This window comes from Phasianus colchicus, chromosome 4 (genome assembly GCF_987193195.1).
Source record: "Phasianus colchicus chromosome 4, bPhaCol1.hap1.1, whole genome shotgun sequence".
Classification (NCBI taxonomy): domain Eukaryota; kingdom Metazoa; phylum Chordata; class Aves; order Galliformes; family Phasianidae; genus Phasianus; species Phasianus colchicus.
The window spans coordinates 7,184,534-7,205,563 of NC_143439.1; the positions used below are offsets into that span (position 1 = coordinate 7,184,534).

A 21,030-nucleotide genomic window follows, 5' to 3' on the forward strand; every position below is an offset into this window, starting at 1 on the left:
GAATCTCTAATTTACTCCATCCTGTCTATAAATATAGAAATTCCTGGGTTTTGAAACTTGCAGTTTAGATAACCCATTTGCTGTTCATCCTGCAGTGAATGGGTTTGGTGTAGGGAGCTCTTCAGTTGCATCACACTGACCTGACAAGTTGTCAGAAGTTTCTGAGAAATGGTAATATGGAGAGGTTGCAGCATGCAGCTTCTGTTGTAGTAGAAACAAGTTATTTGAGTAGCTTTTTATAATTGAAGTGTAATTATTATAGCTTGATAAATGCAGCATAAGCTTTTACTGAAGAAAATGATTTTCTAAAAGAAGCTTGGACCACGATGGCGAGCTGTGAACATTTTTTCTTATATGCTGTAGTTTTTAGACTACCTAGGTATTGCTTCTTAGAAATATCATTAAAATACCACAAAACATGCCACCTGATTTCATACCTTTTGCATTTACGTGAGATTCTGTTATCAATACCAGTTCTGGCCTGACTATAGAAGTATTTATCCCTAATGTTAAGTAGTGCTAGATTCTGTGCAAAAAAACATTGTTTAACAATTCTCAGCCCTTTCTTCTGGATGAGAGACTGCTTACCCTTAATTATGCAGCGCTGTGTTTCTTGTAGAGGCAGACGAGTGTGCTATCTGGTATCTAGACTTCAAGCACCTGTTCAAGGAACAGTTTCTGTAGCTTGGGCTAGGGCAGGTTTCCTAGCCTGCTTAGCTCCCTTCTGATGCAAAATGGCACCGTGTAAGGTTAATGACAGTGGGTTAGGGAGACTTCAAAGAGCCTGGTGTGACCCCGGCATGCTTGGCATGCCTTTCTGTTCTGCAGGGGTTTGCTATCGATTCCCACAACCCGAAGAATGCACTTGGCAAGAAACCAACCCAGGGAGGCCCCAGGTTGCCATGGCCAAGCGTCAGGAGGCTGCAGGAAGGTGTTCCCTCTGCTCAGCCATGCCCAGGAGAGATGTTGACTCAAGCAGGTGCGATGTACGTGTCACCTTTCTAAACAACGCAGGTGATGCTTCCCAGTATGGCCTACTGGGTGTTACAGCTGTGTGTAGAAAAGCAATTTACATGTACCAGAGATGCTTCAGGCTGTGAGGAATCAAATGTTTTACTTGTCCTGCAGCCCTGACACACCCTTCATGATGCTTGGGCACTGTATAGGGTAATCATGAGCATAAAGCCTTGCACTCAGAACTGACAAGGAAGGCGGCAGCATCCCACTGCAGTGCTACCCAGGGGCTGGCAGCAGGCTGTGGGGGCTCACGCTGTCCCACACCACTGCAAAGAAAATGGGGAGTCACTGGTACCAGGTGATAAGGGGGAGAACTTCTACGTTATAAAATCCTGCAGGATGCCTTGCCGAAAGTATTTGCAAGTTTGCCTTTGTGCACTTGAGGCACTTGCGTAACGATGTATCTTAAATGAATCAAACACCTTTATTCCACAGATTCTGTGTCTTATTAAGCATGCACCATGCCCAGGGCTGTCTTAGCAAGCAGCTTCTTAGAACCGAAAGTATCTCACATCTGTGTCTCCAGCTCTCATGAATGTTTGGTTTTGTAATCTTTATACTGTCTGTAGGTAATGCAGTCAGGAAAATAAACTTGACATTTTTAGTAGTTTATTCTTCAAATTCTTCCTAAAATCCTCTGGTACAATCTGTAATTCTCGGAATTCTTCTGCCAGTAGAAGGGGGCTCCCCACTAACCCCTTATCATTCTCACAGAGCTCAGATGAGGGTCAGGAACTGTTTAGTAAATAGATTTCTTCACATGATGCCAGATAAGTAAATGCTTCCCTTGGCAATCAAAATTAAGCTATTTTCCATGAAAACAAAAATAGGAAACATAGCAGACAATGGACAGTAGATACCAGTGCTCTGTTTGCATTCAGTGCAAAGCAGAGATGTTTTTGGAAATCCCCCCCCAAAGTCCAGGCAGACCTCTTTTTTGTGCAAAGGTGATTTTCCTGACTTGCTCATATTTGACTGAAAGTGCTCGAGCTGCTGCTGATCAAAGGCAGGAATGCACATTCCTTTAATTGGAATCATTCTTATCAATACAAACAAACAAAACCAACCCCATTCTGTTGCTGAAATGTTGAAAAAAAGGAACTCATCCCTGTTGTTTTTTGGGTTTTTTTTTAGTGTTGTGATTGTGGTACATTTGTCAGCAAGAAGGGTTTGTGCATAGGAGATGGGATTTAATGTCTCAGGCACATGTTTTTCTAACTTTATGGACTACATCTGGGGCATTCAGCATCGGCAGAATCTGTGAAATGATTATAACGGTCATATAAAAATTATTAAAAATGGAGCCCGGGGGTGATATTGTAGAAAATGACTAGATGAATGCCCGCTCGGTGAGGCACAGGCTGCTGCCTTTGCGGTGCCCCAAGCCTCACGCCCGGAGCCCAGGTGGCTGCCCGTGTTCAGTGCTGCTCCTGATCCCAACTGCAGGTGGGACCCAGCGGGGCTGGTGAGGGCTGCACGGTGCTGCAGGGCAGCATCAGGCTTTGTGGCTGGGCTGGGGCCACCTGCTTCTGCTCGCTGTCACGACTGCCGCTGCATCGCGCCACAGCCTGCTCAATGTGAACTTGAGTGATTAACGCGGCTATTACTGCGTCTATAAATAGAATTCATCTTGCAATATATTAAGTTTAATGATATAATAAATAGATTACAGTTAACTTTAATAGAAGTACAATGAATGAAGATGCAGTTCTTGAGATCTGCTGCCATTAGCGAATGTTTTGCAGGTTGCATTATGTGCAGTACCTCCTTCTTCCTTTGAAAAATGAAAAATGTGCTAATGTTCTGTAGAGGCAAAACACAAGAAAAAAACTCATAATGTTCCCATTGTGCAGAAAGCAGGTGGGCATGTGAAAGTGCAGGCTGCATTAGTGACCTTAATTCTGCTTCTTGCAGTATGTGTTATGAAAAATCTTTTATGTGAGAGTTTTCCCAGTTTTAAAACAAAGCATACGACACTTCTGCGTAGGTAAGTTGCATGCAGTTGCTGTCACAGGGAACTAAAAGCCTTATGAAGCCTAGCTCCACTGATATTTTTTTCATCTATCTTTTTCTTTAACTAGGAAAGAAAAGGCTGTGGGAAGAAAACGTCTTGTTTTGCTTTCCAGTGAAATAATACACAGTTCTAATGAGACTAGCTCCCTGGAGTTTTAACATGACATGTTTAAGGAAGGTTGACATTCTACCCCCATCCTGCAGTTCACCTTGTTGTGCTTGTTTTGTGGGAAAACCCTAATGCTTTTGTGTCCATTTTTATTTGATAGAGGCTTAAGTATGTTTTTTTAACGCAACGGAGTTGCTCCTTGGTAACAACACAGCCCCCTTTTCTGGGAGGATAAAGCCTAAACTGCAGTCCCTTACCTTGTCACCCAGGATCGTAGTTGGGCGATTGCGTGCTGTAGCTGACCTGGGGCAGAACAGCCCCCACAACTGTCCCAGGCCAGCTGCCACCCTGCTTCACTGCACAGCCACACACTGCCTGCTGCAGGGGGGTGCCAGCATGGAAGTGGATGGCCAAGGGCAGCTGTAGGCACGAGGATGGCTCCTTCTAAGTGCCTGTGCTGACTTAAATGCATGTCCAGCTATAGCAGAGAGAGCAGTGCCTGTAGGTGTGTATAATAGGCTTATGGCCTCAGCATGGGACACGCGAGTTGCAGTTCCGCATGCCTTTTCTCAGTGGTGTATTTGGCTCACAAAGTTTGTTCTCTGTGCCTGTGTATTGCTTGCTTGCTCGCTCCTGCTAGCTTCATCATTTGTCGAGACATGGTGGAAGACTAAACTATAACAGGCTTAAAAGGAGAAAAAAAAAAAGGAGGAATGAACTTTAAAAGCTCTTCCCTTCAGTCTGTGTGAGCTCACCCAGTTTGCAGAGCATTCCTACAGATGTTTGTGTCTGCAGGAACACAAGGGTGAGTGCCATACGGGAATGTGGATGTTCCATGCACAGGTGATGCTGGAACATCCTGAGCTGGTGGTGTCACCAGGAAACAGTGTGTGCAAATGTCCCCTCAGCAAATGGATGTGTGACAGCTGTGGCTGTAGTACTTTCCAATAATCTAAGCAGATGTTTCAAGTTCTGTGCCCAACCAATGCAGAGGACAGGACAAATGACCTTCAGAGGGGAGTTCTGCTCTGCTGGAGACGTGGGGATGCTTTATTACATTAAGCCTGTCTTTGCAGTCTCATTGATCTTGAAATGTAATTTGAAGTTTATTCTAAATATCTAATGATGAAGTCTGTTCCATACGCTTCATGTATAAATCCTTCTCAAAGCTATTTTTGTGGCCATTAGCTAGTATGCCTTTTGAATCCTATCACAGAATATTTAAAACTTAAATTATTTTTAAAGGCAAATGTTAAAAGGGAATGGTTTATGCGAAATGTCTGCCAAAGATAGAACACCTTTGAAAGTGGTATTTATAAAGTTCATACTACTCTCATAAAATCAGGATTTATTAATAAATATTGATCTAATATTCAGTTGTTATCTATGCCTTTTTCCTTCCTTGGGGGAAAAAGGCTGAAAACGTAAAGGCTGTTTACAGCTTTAGGAACTACGGTACCTTACTTTATGTAGAAATAAATAATATTAACATGGAAAACTTGAGTTTGATAGCAGTTTTTAGAAATACTTTGCCAAGAAACATTATGCAATTAGTAAAACAACTTAGTAACACCTATTACACTTTGTGATGTCCTTGCTGCTGCATTTAAGTAAGCCTTTGAAGGCTTTGTGCTGTTTTTCATTGTGCCTCCTGCCTCATTTGCTTCTTTTCAAACTTCAAGTCCTTCAGTTCTGCAAGTGTGAATTACTGGTCAGTATTCTAGTGATTGGGTTTGCATGGCATGAGATCATGAGCTCGAATTTGCCTGTATCTCTGTTGAGGCATACATGTCAGTATGATCTTTGCTGAGCATCCTGCTGAAATTATGAGTAAATGGATTATTAATTTCTCCATCTGAACTGCATTTCAGGGAGTTGAGGTCCATTTTCTTCTTGCTGTTGATCACAAACTTGCACGCTTACATTCATTTCTCTAAGTCTGTGCTGTCACATTGTTACTGTAATTACACATTCTATGCAAATGGTTTGGTGACAGAGGCGTGGTAAATTTTGTTATAAGCCTATGCTGCATCCTTTCACTTTGCTGGGTATCCAAATATTTTCTTGAACTCATCAGCAACCTGAAACATGCATCTTGCTCCACTTACAGATACGGAGTTTAACCTTAAAATCGCTCCTGCTCAGCGCTTAGGATGCCCACTAATACATCTTAGATCAGTGACAGCTGTAAGGTCTGCCTGGCCTTCACTGAACTGGGAGAAACCACAAAAACATTGGCTTTCCAAGTTCCCGTTGGCCCATCTCATAGTGCATTAAAAAAATTAAACGTCTGACAATAATAGCAGTGCCCTTTTGTAGAGGAATTACTTTGTGCATGTTTAACATTTAGTATAGGGTGGGATTTTTGCCCTCCTCTGTCAGGATTTCACACGAGTCAGACTTGTAGCATCTGCCTTTCGCATTGACTGAGTGGGGAGCATAGTACAGCACACCTACGTGTATAAGAGCCCAAGCTGCAGTTAAATGTCTCAAGCAGATGGCAGAAGTACCTCTCTGTGGGGCCGGATTCTTGCCTGAATGGGAGCATTTGGCAAATTAAATGAAGTATGTGGTCGGATGGAGAGGTCAAATATAGAAGACAAAGTGCCGAGTGCTGCAGCTGCCCTAATTCGATTACGGAGCAGAAGGGAAGTGCTTAAAACCTAGGCTGCTTCAAATCTGAAAAAGGGAAAATAACTAAGCCTGACTGTCTTTCCTGGGTCCTTGTTGCTGTCTCTGGGTTAAATCATACGCAGCCGAGGGCTGGCCCCTCTTGATTAGGGCATTCGGTTTTCCGGGGTAGAAAAAAAAAAAAGCAATCTTATTAGACACCACACAAAAATCCCTCTGAAATATCTCTAAAGGAGGCAGTCTGCTAAATGTCTGCTAAATGTGCCGAGTACACAGAATCCCTTCTGGCACTGTCTTGAATGATGCATTTACCAATATTAATGGAGATACCAAACCATATTGCTCCGCAGTTCCTCCTGCGCGCATTCTGTGTGCAGAAGGCACATATGTGTATGTGAAATGCCAATTATGCACACAGACGTGTTTTGCGTTTGCTGGTTGGAGCACCGGCGTCCTCCCAGAATGCCAACTGTCCATTGCTACAGCCAGAACTCTTCGCTCCAAAATGTTTCTCCAACCCAAAATCCAAAAAGGTTGTTTCTTTGGCCTGTTGCATTATAATCTCTGTTCTTCTGGGGATTATATAGCTCTGCGGGTGATTTCTGTAATTCATTCTGGTCTTTCATTAGAAGTAATAGACGATCTTAATTACAGCATGCCACATGACAGACTGGTAAAGGTGCTAGAAATGTTGCCAACAGGAAAAGAATTGGATGATGTGAATATTTATTAATTAAGAGCTGGCAGTATGATGGGAAATAAGGCTGGAACTTGTGTCCAGTGGAAACTATGTTGTTTTGGCGTGGGCATTTATCTCAGTGTCACAATTATATTGGGGTTTTAGGAAATTGACAAATTATCTTTAGCTGTAGCAAAATAAAAGCAGCCTTTGAAATTGAACGTACGTGAAGTAGAGAAACACAGCAACTTTTGATGTATTTTCTGAAATTGTTTTATGAAGTCCAGTTAGCCTCGCTGTATGTTAATTTGCGATGAGCATTTACTCGATACCATTAAGTATGCTTAGAGCGTATTAAGTTACCGCAGTAAAGATTATTGCAAATGTCAGTAAAGATATAAATGGATGCATCATCCCTGCTACTTGCTGTTGGGTTCCCAGAAGCATCTGAGGGTCAGCGGCTCAGTTGTCCGCTATTACATTTTCTAAGGTGGTGCAGAGTGGAGCTGCTGTGCCCTGCATCGCTGCGCGGTCCTCGCGGTTTGGTCAGTTCTCAACTTACTCAAGGCCTTCAGTCATTTCTTGTGCTGTTCCATATGACTGATGTCATGGCGTGTTCCCAACGCTGAACTCTGCCGAGGTGGTGGGTTGGCACTCTGGGGAGGAGCGGGCACCCAAGTGGAGTGTCACTGTGCCACGGGCTGCCAGCCTCACCATCAGGCAGATGGCAATGTGTTGGTGGTGGACAGTCAAGAGTGGTAACGCTGTAGGGGAAAATATTCCTTGAGATCCATATCAGTGTTTGATTTTTGCTCTGAGAAAGGTGGGCTGCTTGATGAAAGGCAGTTACCATTAACATGTCAAAATCTGTCAGGGCTACCTCTAACATCAGAACTCCAACTCTTCTGTGCACGTAGCTGTCTGATGCACCAGGCTTTCCACCACAGGCAGGTGGTTGCTGGGGTTACTGCGTGGTCCTGGCTGAGGTGAGATGAGCGATTCAGTCAGTAGGATTCTTACCACGAGAGAATATCTGCCAATCCTTCTCAAAAGAGAAGGAATCGGCAACATCCGTACTCCGTAAGGGAGAAAAACAGTAATTTCTAATTATCATTCAACTCATTGCTTATCTCGAAGCATTCTGTTCAAGGAGGAACCCTCTTACGGGTCAGGTCATGCTTGTTGTGGGGTGGGGAGAGGCTGCTCACAGGGTGTCCTGCCCTCACTGCAGGGCGGGGGACACAGAGAGGCGGGCAGGATCCTGGTGCAGCGTGTTGGCGGTGCCTGTGGATGAAGTACTTCCACATCCCCAGAGCAGTAATGCTCTCTGCTTTCGTTCTCTGATGATTTGAGTATTAATTTGCTTCCTGTGATTATTTAATGTGTATGTGCAGCCTATGGCTTTTTCCTTCCCTTTTGCGTGTGATGTGCGAGCAAAGGAAGACGGTAATAGTCTCTAGGGATGTGTACAGCTCTCCATATCTGAAGTATGAAGTCAACTCAGGACCATTTTGTTCTCATAAAATATACAGCACTGCAGTTTAATGGATGGCGGCGTAAATGCTGAGATTTGATGGGCAGAGCCATTTTCAGTGGGAGATGGAATGGGCTGAGGACTCTGCGTCGGCTGGGAGATGGGTAGGACTGCAGAAGCAGCGCCTGGTGTGCTGCGTGCCAACACCCAGCGAGCACACTGAGCTGTAATAAAGTCTTAGTACAGATGAGATTTTTTTTAAGTACTGATGAGTAGGCTAGAGGATCTCACAGAAGGCAATTCCTCTCCGTTAGATACATGGTTTGCTCTACTTTTCATAGTATTTTGTGTGATGGAGAAGATGGTTTCCCCTCAGGCCAACAGGCTCAAGCTCCGTGTTTGGCACACGAGGCAGCTGAGCAGCCCCAACTGCAGTGCGGGCAGCGCTGCGCCTTCAGCTCCTGTTCCAGGGCTACTCTGCACCGTTTTGTTTTTAGCACTCGGGCAGAAAACTTTGCAGAACAGCAACCAGGCCGAGGGGAAAACTGCAGGAGATGGAATGTATCATTTCAGAAACTCAGCCGCCCCCAGCTGCCTGCCCGCTGTGCCGCTTGCAGGTAGCCTAGAACCCACCCGCGGCCCGACAACTTCCTTACCCTTGAGTAGGAGCGTAGGGGCTCGCAGGTGCGTGGCCGTGCGGCGAGCGCTCGGTAACAGGTGTGCGCTCCCCGAGGGCTCCCGCAGCCGGGCGTCCGTCTCCCCACCCCCGGGGCGGTGCGGGGCGCTGCAGGGGCGGTGCGATGTGCCTGGGAAGCCGCACCGGCGCTGCCTTCCGCGGCCTCGGCGCCGCGCGGCCCCTCGCGATTCAGCCCGCGTTACACAATTGTTGGATGCGGCTGGTGCACCTCCGGCCTCTTCCAAGCCAGTCAGGTCTATTGTTAGCCGGTAGAGGGTATTTTTGCATTTTTTTTTCATCCCTCGCCCCCTCCCCCCCCCCCCCCCCCGACAAACTGTAGCGCGTTTCGAATAATTCTAAAATTAACCGCACTTTTGAAGGACTAATTGGTGTCCGCGGCAGGCAGCTATGTCAGAGCGGCGGCCGAGCCGGGGGCGGCGGGCTCATTATCATTAGTGGGAACGAGCTCGCTCGCCGCCGCCGGGAGCCCCGCGGGGCCGGGCTCGGGGGAAGGCCCCGACGGCGCGGGGAGGGGCGGCGGGCGCGGGGCTCCCGGCCCGCAGTGCCGCGGCAAGGCGGCTGCGGGGGCGGGCGGAGGGAGGAGGGACGGCGGGAGGAGGGACGGGGCGGGCGCCGGGGGAAGGGAGGGAGGGGAGACGGGAGGGAGCCGGCTCCGCGCCGCGCAGCATCGGGCCGAGCGCTGCCGTGCCGAGTCGAGTCGAGCCGCCCTAGTGCCCGCCGCCGCCGCCGCTGCGGCCGAGCATGTCGGGGCGGGAGGCGGTGAGCTACCTGCCGGAGAAGGGGCTGTACTGCCAGCGCCTGCCCGGCCGCCGGGCGCGGAAGGGAAAGCGCGTCGACACCATGGGCTTCTACGGCACCCTCAAGATGATCTTCTACAAAGTGAGTACCCCGCGCCGCGCGTCCCCGCCCGAGGGCTGCAGTGCGCAGGGACGCGGCGGGGCGGGCGGCTCGCCGCCTGCATGCCGCCTGCCCGCCGAGCCGCGCCGGTCCGCCCTTCTCCAGCACCGCAATCCCAATTATCGTTGCGAACGGCGTCGGAGGGACCTGCGCCTTCCCGGCGGCCGCCTGCGCGCTCGCGGGGACACGCAGCCCTTCCGCAGTTCCTCTCTGGCGGTTGCAGCAATGCCTTCCCTGGCCGCGTCTTGCCGCCGGAGCTCCCGGCTGCGGAGAAAGTTTTATCATCTCCATGTGCTAAATGACGGTTTTCACGCGTATTTGCGTAGCGCCTCCTGAGATGCTGAAAGTCTGCCCGTGCGGCGGACCCGAGGGGAAAGTTCCTTAAAATGCCGGAAAATAAGGCGAGAAAGAGATCGTTGAAATCGTTAGGCAAACGGCCGTGGAACCATGCGTAAGAATCGCACGTTGTTTCCGTTGCTACCGCGAAGCAGCGAGTCTGGGTAGCCGCTCGCCGTGCTGCGGCTCCGTACTCGGTGCCGGTGAGGTGAGCTCCCGGAAACCGCGTCTCCCTCTGCTGCGAGCCCGAGAGGCGGTGCGTTAGGAGCCTGTCAGAAAGGTAGTTTCCTTCCCCACGAAAAGCCCTTTCTGAAAAGTCCGTCCGTGCTAAAGCCTCTCGTGTACGCTGGTGGCCTGGCATAGCGATGGAAGACGGTACCGGTGGTTTTGCGGCGATGCTCGCAGCCCGTCTCCAGGGGAAGCCTGGGGGCTGCTCCTCCCAGGCGCTGGAGCAGCGCGGGGAGGCTGGCGGTTTGGCAGCGCCCGAGGCGTCCTGGTCCGCGCTGCCATCGTGCCACTGCGCCGTCCCGCGTGGGCACGGCGGGGATGCGGTGTGCGGCTGCGGGGAGTGCGGGCGGCTCTCCCTGGCTTCCTGCCTCCGTAACCAACCGCCAGCCACACCGTCTGCAATGGCTGTTTGTTTAGGGAAAGTAAAAAAAAAAAAAAAAAAAAAAAAAAAAAAAAAAAAAAAAAAAAAAAAAGGACCATCCTGATTGGATTTTGATTTGTTTTTGCTTGTAGTGCTGATGTAAGAAATGGTTAAATAAATGTTCTCTAACACAGTATTGAAAAAGATAGATCAGAGTCATATGTAAGATGCTAACTTTTAAATCCTGTATATTAAACGTAACGTTTAGGGAGGAAGAAAAAAAAGAAAAAAAGGAAAATGTTGAATTGAAGTCTGAGTTGTTGCACAGGTAGTTCATGCGTTTTGCAGCTCAGAGATCTGAACAGCAATCAGTATCCTTCTGCTGGCTAAAGTGCTCCAGTGCATTGCTTCTTCAAAAATTAAAGCAAAAAAAGCCACAGAAACTGTTCTGCACAGCAGCATCTCACTAGGTCCAGGAGCCTGCGGTTAAAGATTACCCAAATACGTGGAAAGTAATCCTTATTTGTCTGACTGGATAAATATGGCTTTCGTTGGTTTCCATCTCTCCAGTAATTTTTGCAGACCAGCTTCCCCTGTTAGCAGCTGCCCTGCTCATTATTTGGTTTTGATCAGATTTAATTGAGGGTGACATTCAGGAGCGAGATTTACTGCTTTTCATCCTTTCCCTTTTGGTGAAAATGTCTGTTACTCTCTGGGTAGGTTTTACTGCAGTTCCATGAATGTTGTCATACTACAACTTTAAAATAAAAGTGTGCATGGAATAAAAGATATATTTGAATTTATTTAGGCCTGACAATGAATATTTGCTTTATAATGCTTACAGCTTAGCTAGATTTTAACCATTTGCATGTGACTTTTAGTAATGAATCTGGGCATAGGGGGGGAAAGGGGTTTGTTCAGGATTTCTCCTCCCCTCCCTGGAGAACAGAGAGGGACCAATTCAGTAAATAAAGCGACATGGAGTTATGCACAGTTTTAAGCATTTGAAATGTGGGAATTAAGGGAATGTGATTCCAGTGAGTTTTGGACCTCAGACAGCATTTATATGTATGTGCACCGTATAGAAATACATATCAAATATTGTTAGCTAAAGCCAGAGACTAAAACATTGCTTTGACTGATGTTCTGAGCGTCAACTTTGTTGAAATCCACTACTAGAGTACAAGTAGAAACAGATTAATTTTAGAGAAATATCTGTGTATCTATGGCCTGTCGTGTCACTAAACCCCTCTTGTTACTCTTTTCCCTTGCCTTGCAGATGAAGAGAAAGTTGGACCATGGCTCCGAGGTCCGTTCTTTCTCTCTGGGGAAGAAACCCTGCAAAGTCTCAGAATACACAAGGTAATTAATTTCAATAACAGACTGCTGGTTCCACGATTCTTGGGTGTATCCATCTTTCCAATCGCTAAGCCTGGTCATTGCTCCTCTTAACATTAAAGCACTGCAGAGCAGAGGAAGGGTGGTATCAGTGTTTGTGTGTTGCTTAGCTAATTTAAATCACCTACACTGAAGATGAGTTCTAATGAAGTAGCCAGACTTGCACATTTGTTCGGTTGAGGTTTGTGTCTAATTCTAAATATAGCATGCCCGTTTACTTAGAGACTTTTCAAGGGCCGAAGCATTCGTGGGAATAAAATCAATCAGCCTGTTAAAAAGGGACATAATGATAAACCTAAAGACTATTACAAACTGTGATCAAATGTATCACTTTGCTATGGCAACGGGAATGAGAGAATGGAAATTTATGTAGGCAGAGCAGACCATCTGATCTTAGTGGGAACACGTGTGTGCTTGCTATCCATGATGTGAAATTACAGAGGGCTCTGGTGTGCTGCTGTGCTCCTGCCCAGTGCCACATGGCACACAGTGTGCCCCTCACCCCAGTCAGACCCAAACAGGAGAGGCGGGCTGGCAGAGGAGGCCCTGGGTGCACGTGGTACAAGTGCAGCTCTTACTACACAGTTGCCATAACAATTGTGCTCTCATGCTGCACTGCTTCCCGTTAGTTTTGAATTTACACCGTTATACGTTTTTTTCCCCTGTAAGAAGCATCTACAAGCATTGTGCTCTCCTCCTAAATGTGGCTGGAGACATTATTTTTGCTCAGTATGCTATTGTAGCATTCAACAACTGATAGATCTTTCAGAAGTAACCTGTATTTTATATCTCTTCCTTTAAGAGATCTGCCAGGTGGTGAGTGGAGAAGTTAGGACAGTATGGGGAAACAGGTTCCCTAGTTGCTTTTCTGATATGTAAACACTGCAGCAGAGAAAGAGAGACGGTGCCTTGTTGCCCAGAAGCACGTATTGCAGCCTCTACCTCTCACAAGCTATGGCTTCTCCAGGCTTTTCCATTCTTCCCACAGCAAAGTGCTTTTGTTCACCCACCCGTTCTTCATGTGGCACATCATTCTCTGCACTCATGTAAAAGCAAACAGTTCAGGAACAAGGAAAGTAACGCTTTTTGTCACGTGTATCTGTCACGTTCAAAGGAACTGCTGCACTCGCCCAGCTTCCACAGAAACCTGGCTGGCCCTTTCAGGTGGTTGAAAGCAAACAGAAAAAATAAAGTATGACCAAAAATCTTGCGGTTTAATCTCAGGTCAAAGGAAAGATACTTTCAGGTTTTGCTTTGAATACCTGGTTTTGAATGAGAACCAGTTTACCACAGGAGAAATTAAAGTGTACCTGTTCTTCTGTGGCAGGCTCAAGGCTATGTAATTGTTCAGGTACACCATAAGCCAAAGCTAAGAGCCTTATTCTGGAGCTGAAATGATAGGCCTTGGCTCTGTCTCTGTACAGGTGATGAGCATGAGTAGGCTATAAATACAGATTTTGTTTTAGAAATATATATTCCATTGTCGTCGATTGGATTTTGAGTCATTATTGGCATAAAAGAATCCTTAAATAACATCTTATACTCTCTCTTAAACTGTTCAATTATATTTTCTGTAATAATGTTTAGGCAAATAATGTGGCTCTTATGTCTGCTTTTTCATTTTCCTTGGGATCAGACGCTCTTTAACTTGGCAGGTCTGATGAACTTTGTTTGCATATACCAGGTGAAGCCAGTAAGTGCCATTAAGAGGATCCCTGATCTCTGAAACAGTATTTTTTATATCACATTATCTTTATGTTATTACTCAGTAAAATTAGCAGGGAAAAAAAAAAAGCCTATTGAAATCATTCTTTTCTTTACCTATTTGGGTAAACAGTAGACCATGCTATGATTGTCCTTCAAAACGAGGAAGACTGAAGAGTGAAAAATGTGTAGATTATGATGAGATAAATGTGAAAATGAACCTGCTTTGCATCATTGGAAGCTATTATTGTAGCCACTGAAATGTCAGTAAACCCCTGAAGCTCATACCTGCTGAAGAGTTGGGCTTATCATAAATAACAGGATTTTTTTTTTTTTGGAGTCCCACAACTGTATTCAGAATTATGATGTTTGTGAAAACACTATCCTACAGTTCCACATTTCCTGCTAGGGAATACAATGTTGCTATTCTGTGAACAAAATACTTTACATTATGTTAGGAAAAAAAAAAAGACAACTCAGTCAGCTGCATTACAGTAGACTTCTACAATAGCAGCTTAATCCCAGCTTTTTTTTTTTTTTTATAAAGCCCCATCCAATATGAATGAGCTGTTTTTTAACATGTCAGACTGCAAAAAACAAACTGTAATTCAGGGAGCGCCTTTAGCTCCCCTTCATTTCAGCCCCCCTTTAGTTCCTCCTCCATCAACACACAAACTTTAAAACACTAATGAGTACTTCAAAGGCCAACTGCAGTCACTAGGGCAGTGGAATTGTTTGATACTTATAGCTCTCTGTCTACAAAACATATTAAAAGCCAATGATAGATATTTTTCTGTTTGTTGATGAAGCAGCAGTAGCACGTTACAAGCAGATGAGACTCTTAACTGGCTCCCTACATCCCTGTCAGTACGTTGAGAAAAGCCAGAAGGCACGAATGCAACCCAGAGAAAAAAGAAACCCTCTGGCAAGAAAAGGAATATATGACCATGCATCTTTATGAGAACATGGTGGGCAGTTGATGGAGCAGCCATTTTTTGGCCCTGGCAGATTAGTAGTGCAGTGGTGTAAATGAATTTTTGGAAGCAAGGGGTGAGAAGGCATCAGAGAAACTGATGCCTCAGGCATCCAACAGAATGTTTTCATGTTGTTGTCATTGCAGGAAGTCTAAGGTTTTTTAAGTAAAATTTAAGTAATAGCTGCAACTTCTGTACTAGGCTTGTTTTTCTGCTGTAGGCTCTAATTTTTTTCTTAATGTTTTACACTCAACTTTCACTTTGTATTCCAGTACCACAGGGCTGGTGCCATGCTCTGCCACACCGACCACTTTTGGGGACCTGAGGGCAGCCAATGGCCAGGGGCAGCAGCGCCGCCGCATTACATCTGTACAGCCACCCACAGGCCTTCAAGAATGGCTGAAAATGTTTCAGGTAACTCGCACTTAAAGAAAGCAGCTTACCTCCATGGCTGAAGCAAAAGGCTGCTTCAGTGAAGGCATTCCTCACTGTATATCTCACAATGTTTCCAGCATTGATTTTGTGTACTGTTGAAAAAACAAACGGACATCAACTTCAAGGAAACGCAGCTGCCCATTTTAGCTAGTTACTGTAGAAACTCACAAAAAATACTGCCTTCTTTGGTTTCTTAATACAATAGCCCATACTGTTTGATGCTTTCACATTTTCTGCAAATTCAGTCCAGCATGTTACGGCTGCCTCCGTGGCCTCAAGCTAGCTGGAGACATTTTCACTGGGAGACTGGCAAGCAGGAGCACGTGGTTTGCCTCAGCGTAGGTATAGCACTAAATTTATCCCAAGTCTGCTGTCTTCCAAGAATAGAAAGAAATGTTTAGGAAAAATAGGTTAAATGGAAACTCAGTGTGTATTTTTTAGATGTTTGAGTACTGAACACAGTGTCAGCTGGTACACGTGCGTACATTGAGAACAGGGTGAAAAGAGGCTCTCTGTATCTTTCCAACAGCCTTCAACGATGTCTAAAACTTAATGTGACCAAAAAGCAGAGAAACCAAAACCCAGTGCTATGAGGGACACTTGAATAGTGGAAGCTGACACCTGGGTGACACCACACTGGGAGCAACTGAGCCAGTTCATTGTGCATTAACACAGACACACCTTGGGGCAGGGCAGTGCTTGTCCTAGGGCAAGAAGAGCATCAGAGAGCTCTGCTGTGCAGCTGTGCGATGTGTTTTTAAGGAGGGATGACTCCCAGTCAATGATTTGAAAAACAGAAATATTATGTCTTCCAATCTTGATTAATAAATTGTTACTTCTAAAAATGTTTTCAGAAGGAATAAGTAACTAATGCAGGCATAGTTTCAATTATGATAACAGACATTTCCAAAGATAGAACAACGATGTTGTAGATACAGTAGTGAGCATACAATTTTGCAGGCGGGAGTGTGCTTCTGGCTTGATTCATGCTGCCACATAGTACCATTGATCTCAATCACTGTCACGGCTGAACATTAAAATAATAATGGAGAACTCCTTTCCCTCTTTATTTTTACACATTTATGATCTGCATGAAACAGTGGAAGTTTGGAATTAAGATGTTCTTGTATGCATCGTTCATGCTCATGTGTAATTGTAATGGTGTGTCTTTTTTAAGACTGTCCATAGAAAGGTGTCTTTTTAATCCTTAAGAATCGTATTTGAATGGTAATTTGTAGATATGATACTTAATGTAATTCTGTGTTGTATTTTAACATGCTGATAAAACTTTTAAGCGAAGGAAAGCTATTTTATGTGTAGAACATAGTGTGCATTTTCTCAGATAAGATCAACAGTTATCAGTAGCTACTTGTTAAAAAAGCAGTGAAAGGCTGAAATGTTTGAGAGCAGGATGATGCGTGGCAGTAGGAGCACTGCTACTTATTGTTTAGTCAGCATCATGAAAAGTCTGTAAGCCCATGGAAAGTCTGCCTGTAATTGGTTTCTTGTTATTTTTGGTTTTGTAACGGAGGAACGATGCTCTCCATTAAGTAAATAATTAGATATTTTTGGTTTTTGAAAATACTTACTGTCTGTAGTAATTCCCAAGTTCTGATTTGGACTCTTGAGAGAAAGAGGCCTCTCTTTAATAACTAGGGATCATCTAGTAGCACTCACTGATAGTAGCTGCTCTTACTGATAGTTTGTACTGCTTTCACAAAGGGAGTCCTTCACTTTCAACCCAAAGGCTTTAAAGTCACATGCATGCCAAGCACGCTCATTTTCTTATTTTTTAATTTTCTGCATGAATTTTATGAAGGAGGTGAGTCTTACCTGTTGAAATGATGAAAGCACAATCTCCAAGTCAGGGGAGGTAGCTCTGCCCAGAGAGAAGAATCAAATGGCACGTGTAGCATCGTTCTTGCAACGCCAGGCTTTTACAATTCAGAAACAGAAACGGGAGGCCTTGCTTCTTTAGGTACTTTATGCCTCCAACGCCTGTTTAATAGCCCTATCATATTTTATGTGAAAATATATTTCCAATTAATTTTAAACCTAAGTTTCCAGGGGCACATTAGCTGGACATATGTCCTGTTTCAAGGATGAACCAAACTTTGGCATGGAAACCAGTAGTAAGCAGAGATTCTCAGTTACTTGGAGGTCCCTGGCCTGTATGCTGGCCTTCAGTCCCTCTCTTGTATTTACTTCTTTGGGGAAGGAGTGTAGGGGGGTCAAATTTAAAAGCAAAAGAATTCAAATACTAAGAAAACAAGATGACCTCTAAGTTTGTGGGTTTTAAAATTTATTTTTATACATAACTGCTGCTGTTACGTTTTAGTTGACCTAGGTGTTTCATTTTGAAAATGACAAAAACTAATGCAGAAAGGAGAAACAGTTGGAAGTGTGCTTGCACTTTCCCTTTAAAAATGAAGATGTTTATTGATTTCAGTGGAATGTTAGTCTGAAAACAGAAGCAGAAAAGCATTGTGATAGGTTTGAGCCATTTAATTTCTTAAAGGCCCATTTATTTTTCTGTTTTGTACTGACTCTTCAGGACTTTTTAATGTCTGCTACAGGATTTTTAAAAGCTCAGCGACCAAACATATTACAAGTTTTCTTCTTTTACAATGGACTTGTTTTTATTTTATTTGGAACAGGAAATATCTGTAAGTCACTAAGTTGCTTGCGATAAGGAAAAAGATCAACTGTGTGCTAAATTCAGTCAGCAACAGTACTGCTTTACATCTTAAATTCAGTTTTTCTCTCTTCATTATTTCTACTTTGCATATTTACAGTGTTAAGTAACTTGATCAAAAAATTTGAATTTTCTGGAGATATCTCGGGGCATTTGTAGCGATGCCGCAGTTGTTCCAAAGGCGGTGGTTTTAAGTAACTAGTGAAGGCTATTATTCTACCTCCGATTGGAAACATTGTTTTCTCCGTGGTTTAAACAGTGCCCAAATCCTCTAGCCATTGTTGGCTGGCGAGAGTACTGTTTCTTTCCTTCATGTAAAGAGTTGGCTGAGCCACTGCAATTCACATTACCTTACATTCTTCACTCTGTACTCTTCCAGTGCCACTTGTGAATACATAAATGCATGGGGCCGAGTAGCCCACCTCTTACATGATGCAGGCAGTGGAGATGATATCATCGCCAGCATTACAGCATCTTCTCCTTTACGGTTACAAGTTCAAGGTCTCAGTGTTGATGTGCAGAATGGGAAGGACCCACACTGCAGCAACGTGCTGCTTTGGACTGTTTCACCCATACCGGTTTGGTTGGGAGCAGCAGTGGGGATTTCAGCCAATGCCCTGGTCATCCCTGCTCATACCCCTTTGGCTCAGGTGGCAGAGCAGTTCTGGCACGTACAAGTTAGGTTCCCTTTGGAAGAAGCTCTGGGTGAAGCCACTGCCAGCCTGCAGCAGGTACACAGCTGTCGCTGCTCCTCCAGGAGCAGGCGCGTCTGGGGGAGCCTTCAGCCTGGCTCAGTTTCAGTCACCCCTTGCTCCTGGACCCCCTGTTGTGACAGGCTGCTCGCTGGCATGGCCTTTCCTGCAGGGGATTTTGCTCACGTGCTCTGCGTACCGAGGCCAGGACCACCTTTGAGCTGGCAGGAGCTCGGTAACTAGCCTGAGCTGAGTGGCAGCAGGACGCGGAAAACCCTTTCTGCAAGTCTGCATGAAACAGCACACCTCCGTTAGCAGAACGCAGCCACAAAGAACAGCACTCTGAGATTGCACTGCAGCGTAACATGTTTAAAATAGGCGTCCTTAAGTTACCTATAGTAGAAGAAAGATCTAATTGCTGCAAACTGGAGTTTAATAAGTTGGGGCTGTGTGACAGAAAAGCATAGCTCACAGCAGAGGTGCAGAAACAGGAGGAGATGGTGAAAGGATGAGTCGCGAGTCAGACGAGCGGGATGAGGTGGAAGTTGTAGGAGCAGCAGAGATATTTATGTTGATATCAAGCTGTTTTGCATGCCTGATAAAGACAGGAAAGAGAGGGTTAAGCACAAGAGCGCAGGAGAGATGAAGGGCCAATTTTTAGGTAGGCAGTGCTGTGGCTGCAGTAGCTACATGCTGAATGAGGGATGGCATGAGCAGTCAGAAGGCTGAGGCTGAAGGAACGAGACCTCCTGGGGATCTGAGGGAAAGATGGGATTCCTTGTTTGGGAATCTCAAGTCCTCAACTCCCTGGGATCAGCAGTCCCTGCCCCAGGGGTACATGAAGGAATTAAACAATGCATTTTAAAGATAATGTATATTCTTTACAAAGATCTTCAATCTCAAAGGGGATCACCTGGTAGAAGTCCAAGGTGTCTGGATGCTACACAGATATCTTAGATCTCTTCAGTCATCTAAAATGTTTGAAATTTTGCAGAATGTTTGGTGCCCATTTATTTGTGTTGGGGTTTTTTTTTGTTTGTTTGTCTGTTTTCCATTTTTCCTCATCAAAGCCACAAACTCTTTTTTTTCCCCTGCTCTGTTCATTGCAGTTTTGTGCTGTTCTGTGCAAGCAGATCAAGCTTTGGGGTCCAGAAAGGCCAATTTCTTAGTCCTGCCTTCATTATCAGAAGTAGTTGTGTTCCTCTGGCACGCTTACTTCATCAGATCCTTCCATTCCAAACTTCCCTTAGAGCCAGTAGCTGGGGATCTCTTTGGTTATGTGACAGACTAAGGGGACAGTGTCCCAGAGTAAACAACTTTAGCAGCTCTTAGCTCACAAACAGCCTTAGGTAGCTGCCTGCAGCCACCCTATAACCATGACTGGACAGATGAAAGTGGGTGCTGCTTGTATTCATTAGCGTCTCTTTCCTCTTCTTGTATTTTCTCTGTTCTCTTTTCTGTTCAGCTCTGCACTGCATTTTAAAAATAGAAGCTTAGGAGAATTACAGATTAAGATAGTGCACAGAGAAGTTATTAATGTCTTCACAACTGTCATCCATGCTTACCACAGCGATGCGCAACGGTATTCAGGTTGATTTGTCTTAATTTATTATAGCTGCTTATAAATTAAGAGTAGGCTGACCTTGGAAACTTACAGTATGAGAAAGTAGCACAGGGTATTGTTTTTCCTTTTTTCTTTTAATTCTCCTAAATTCAAATACAGTCGATAGCTCGGATGGATTCCAACTGTTTGTTCCTAAAGGCTGCTAAGCTTGGGGTTGCTGAAACAAACAGTTGGAAAGTTGGTGAGATAATGTATGGAGAACTCTTCTGTGAAGCAAATGTTGCTATTGAAAGAAACTTTAAACAAGTGTTGTATTGCAGAGACCAGAGTTAATTGTTAGTTCAAGAGAACAGGAATTTGTGTGAGCAAGAAGAGCCCTTAGATACATGGCAGATTAGAACAGAAATCTTAATTCTAAGGTATCTCGCGCTTTATTTTTAAATTTCAGCTAGCCTCTTACCATAACTGCAATATAATTTCCATGCGTCAATTTACTTGTAAATGTCACTCCAGAAGACATTGAAGAATGTGAATGTGAATTTGCTCTCAAAAACTGATGTCTCATTTTTTCTCCTCTCGAGGCTTTGTTCATGCTCTAATTCTGTTGCTAAATCAGTTAGCAGTGGCTGTTGTTGTTTTTTTTCCCTGTAGAAATGATTTTTTCCTTAAATTATTTTCACATAACAAATCTAAACTCTATGATGAGCACAGATGAGTTTGAGGCATTCTTTTCAGACATGCAGTATATTCAGTTCCCATTTTTTTTTCCTACAAATGATGCTATTAATCTGCTATGCTCTCAGATGAGCGCCTTATTAAAATCTTCAGATTTTATGGTGCCCATTAGTCAAAATGTGAAGTAAGAAAATTACCAGCCAAAATTCCCTGTTTATTCAAGTGTAAATTGATACCTACAAATATGTGTTGCTTTATAGCCAGGATTCTGAAATACAGCATTGTCACACAGGGACGTACCGTAGTAACCAGCAGGCAGTATATTTCTGGAGCAAGTTCCTTTCCTTTCTTCTCATTCAGTTTCAAGTCTTTGGTCTATCAGATGATACATCAAGGTTAAAAGTTACCTCACTTGAATGTACAATGGAGAAAAAAACAAATTTTATTTCAA

General features: G+C 44.6%; 1 protein-coding gene across 5 annotated transcripts in view; it reads left to right on the forward strand.

The window, feature by feature from the left end:
* Positions 1-21,030, forward strand: part of FBXW7 (F-box and WD repeat domain containing 7) — a 160,047-nt gene that overhangs the window by 120,524 nt on the left and 18,493 nt on the right. For 4 of the 5 annotated variants that reach the window (XM_031588898.2, XM_090138531.1, XM_090138532.1 and 1 more), the window contains 2 exons: positions 11,722-11,804; positions 14,791-14,932. In XM_031588898.2, the coding sequence (XP_031444758.2) occupies positions 11,722-11,804; positions 14,791-14,932 (225 nt within the window). Of the gene's footprint in view, positions 1-9,220; positions 9,500-11,721; positions 11,805-14,790; positions 14,933-21,030 lie in introns of those variants that run through there. The other variant, XM_031588899.2, reaches the window with a different exon arrangement.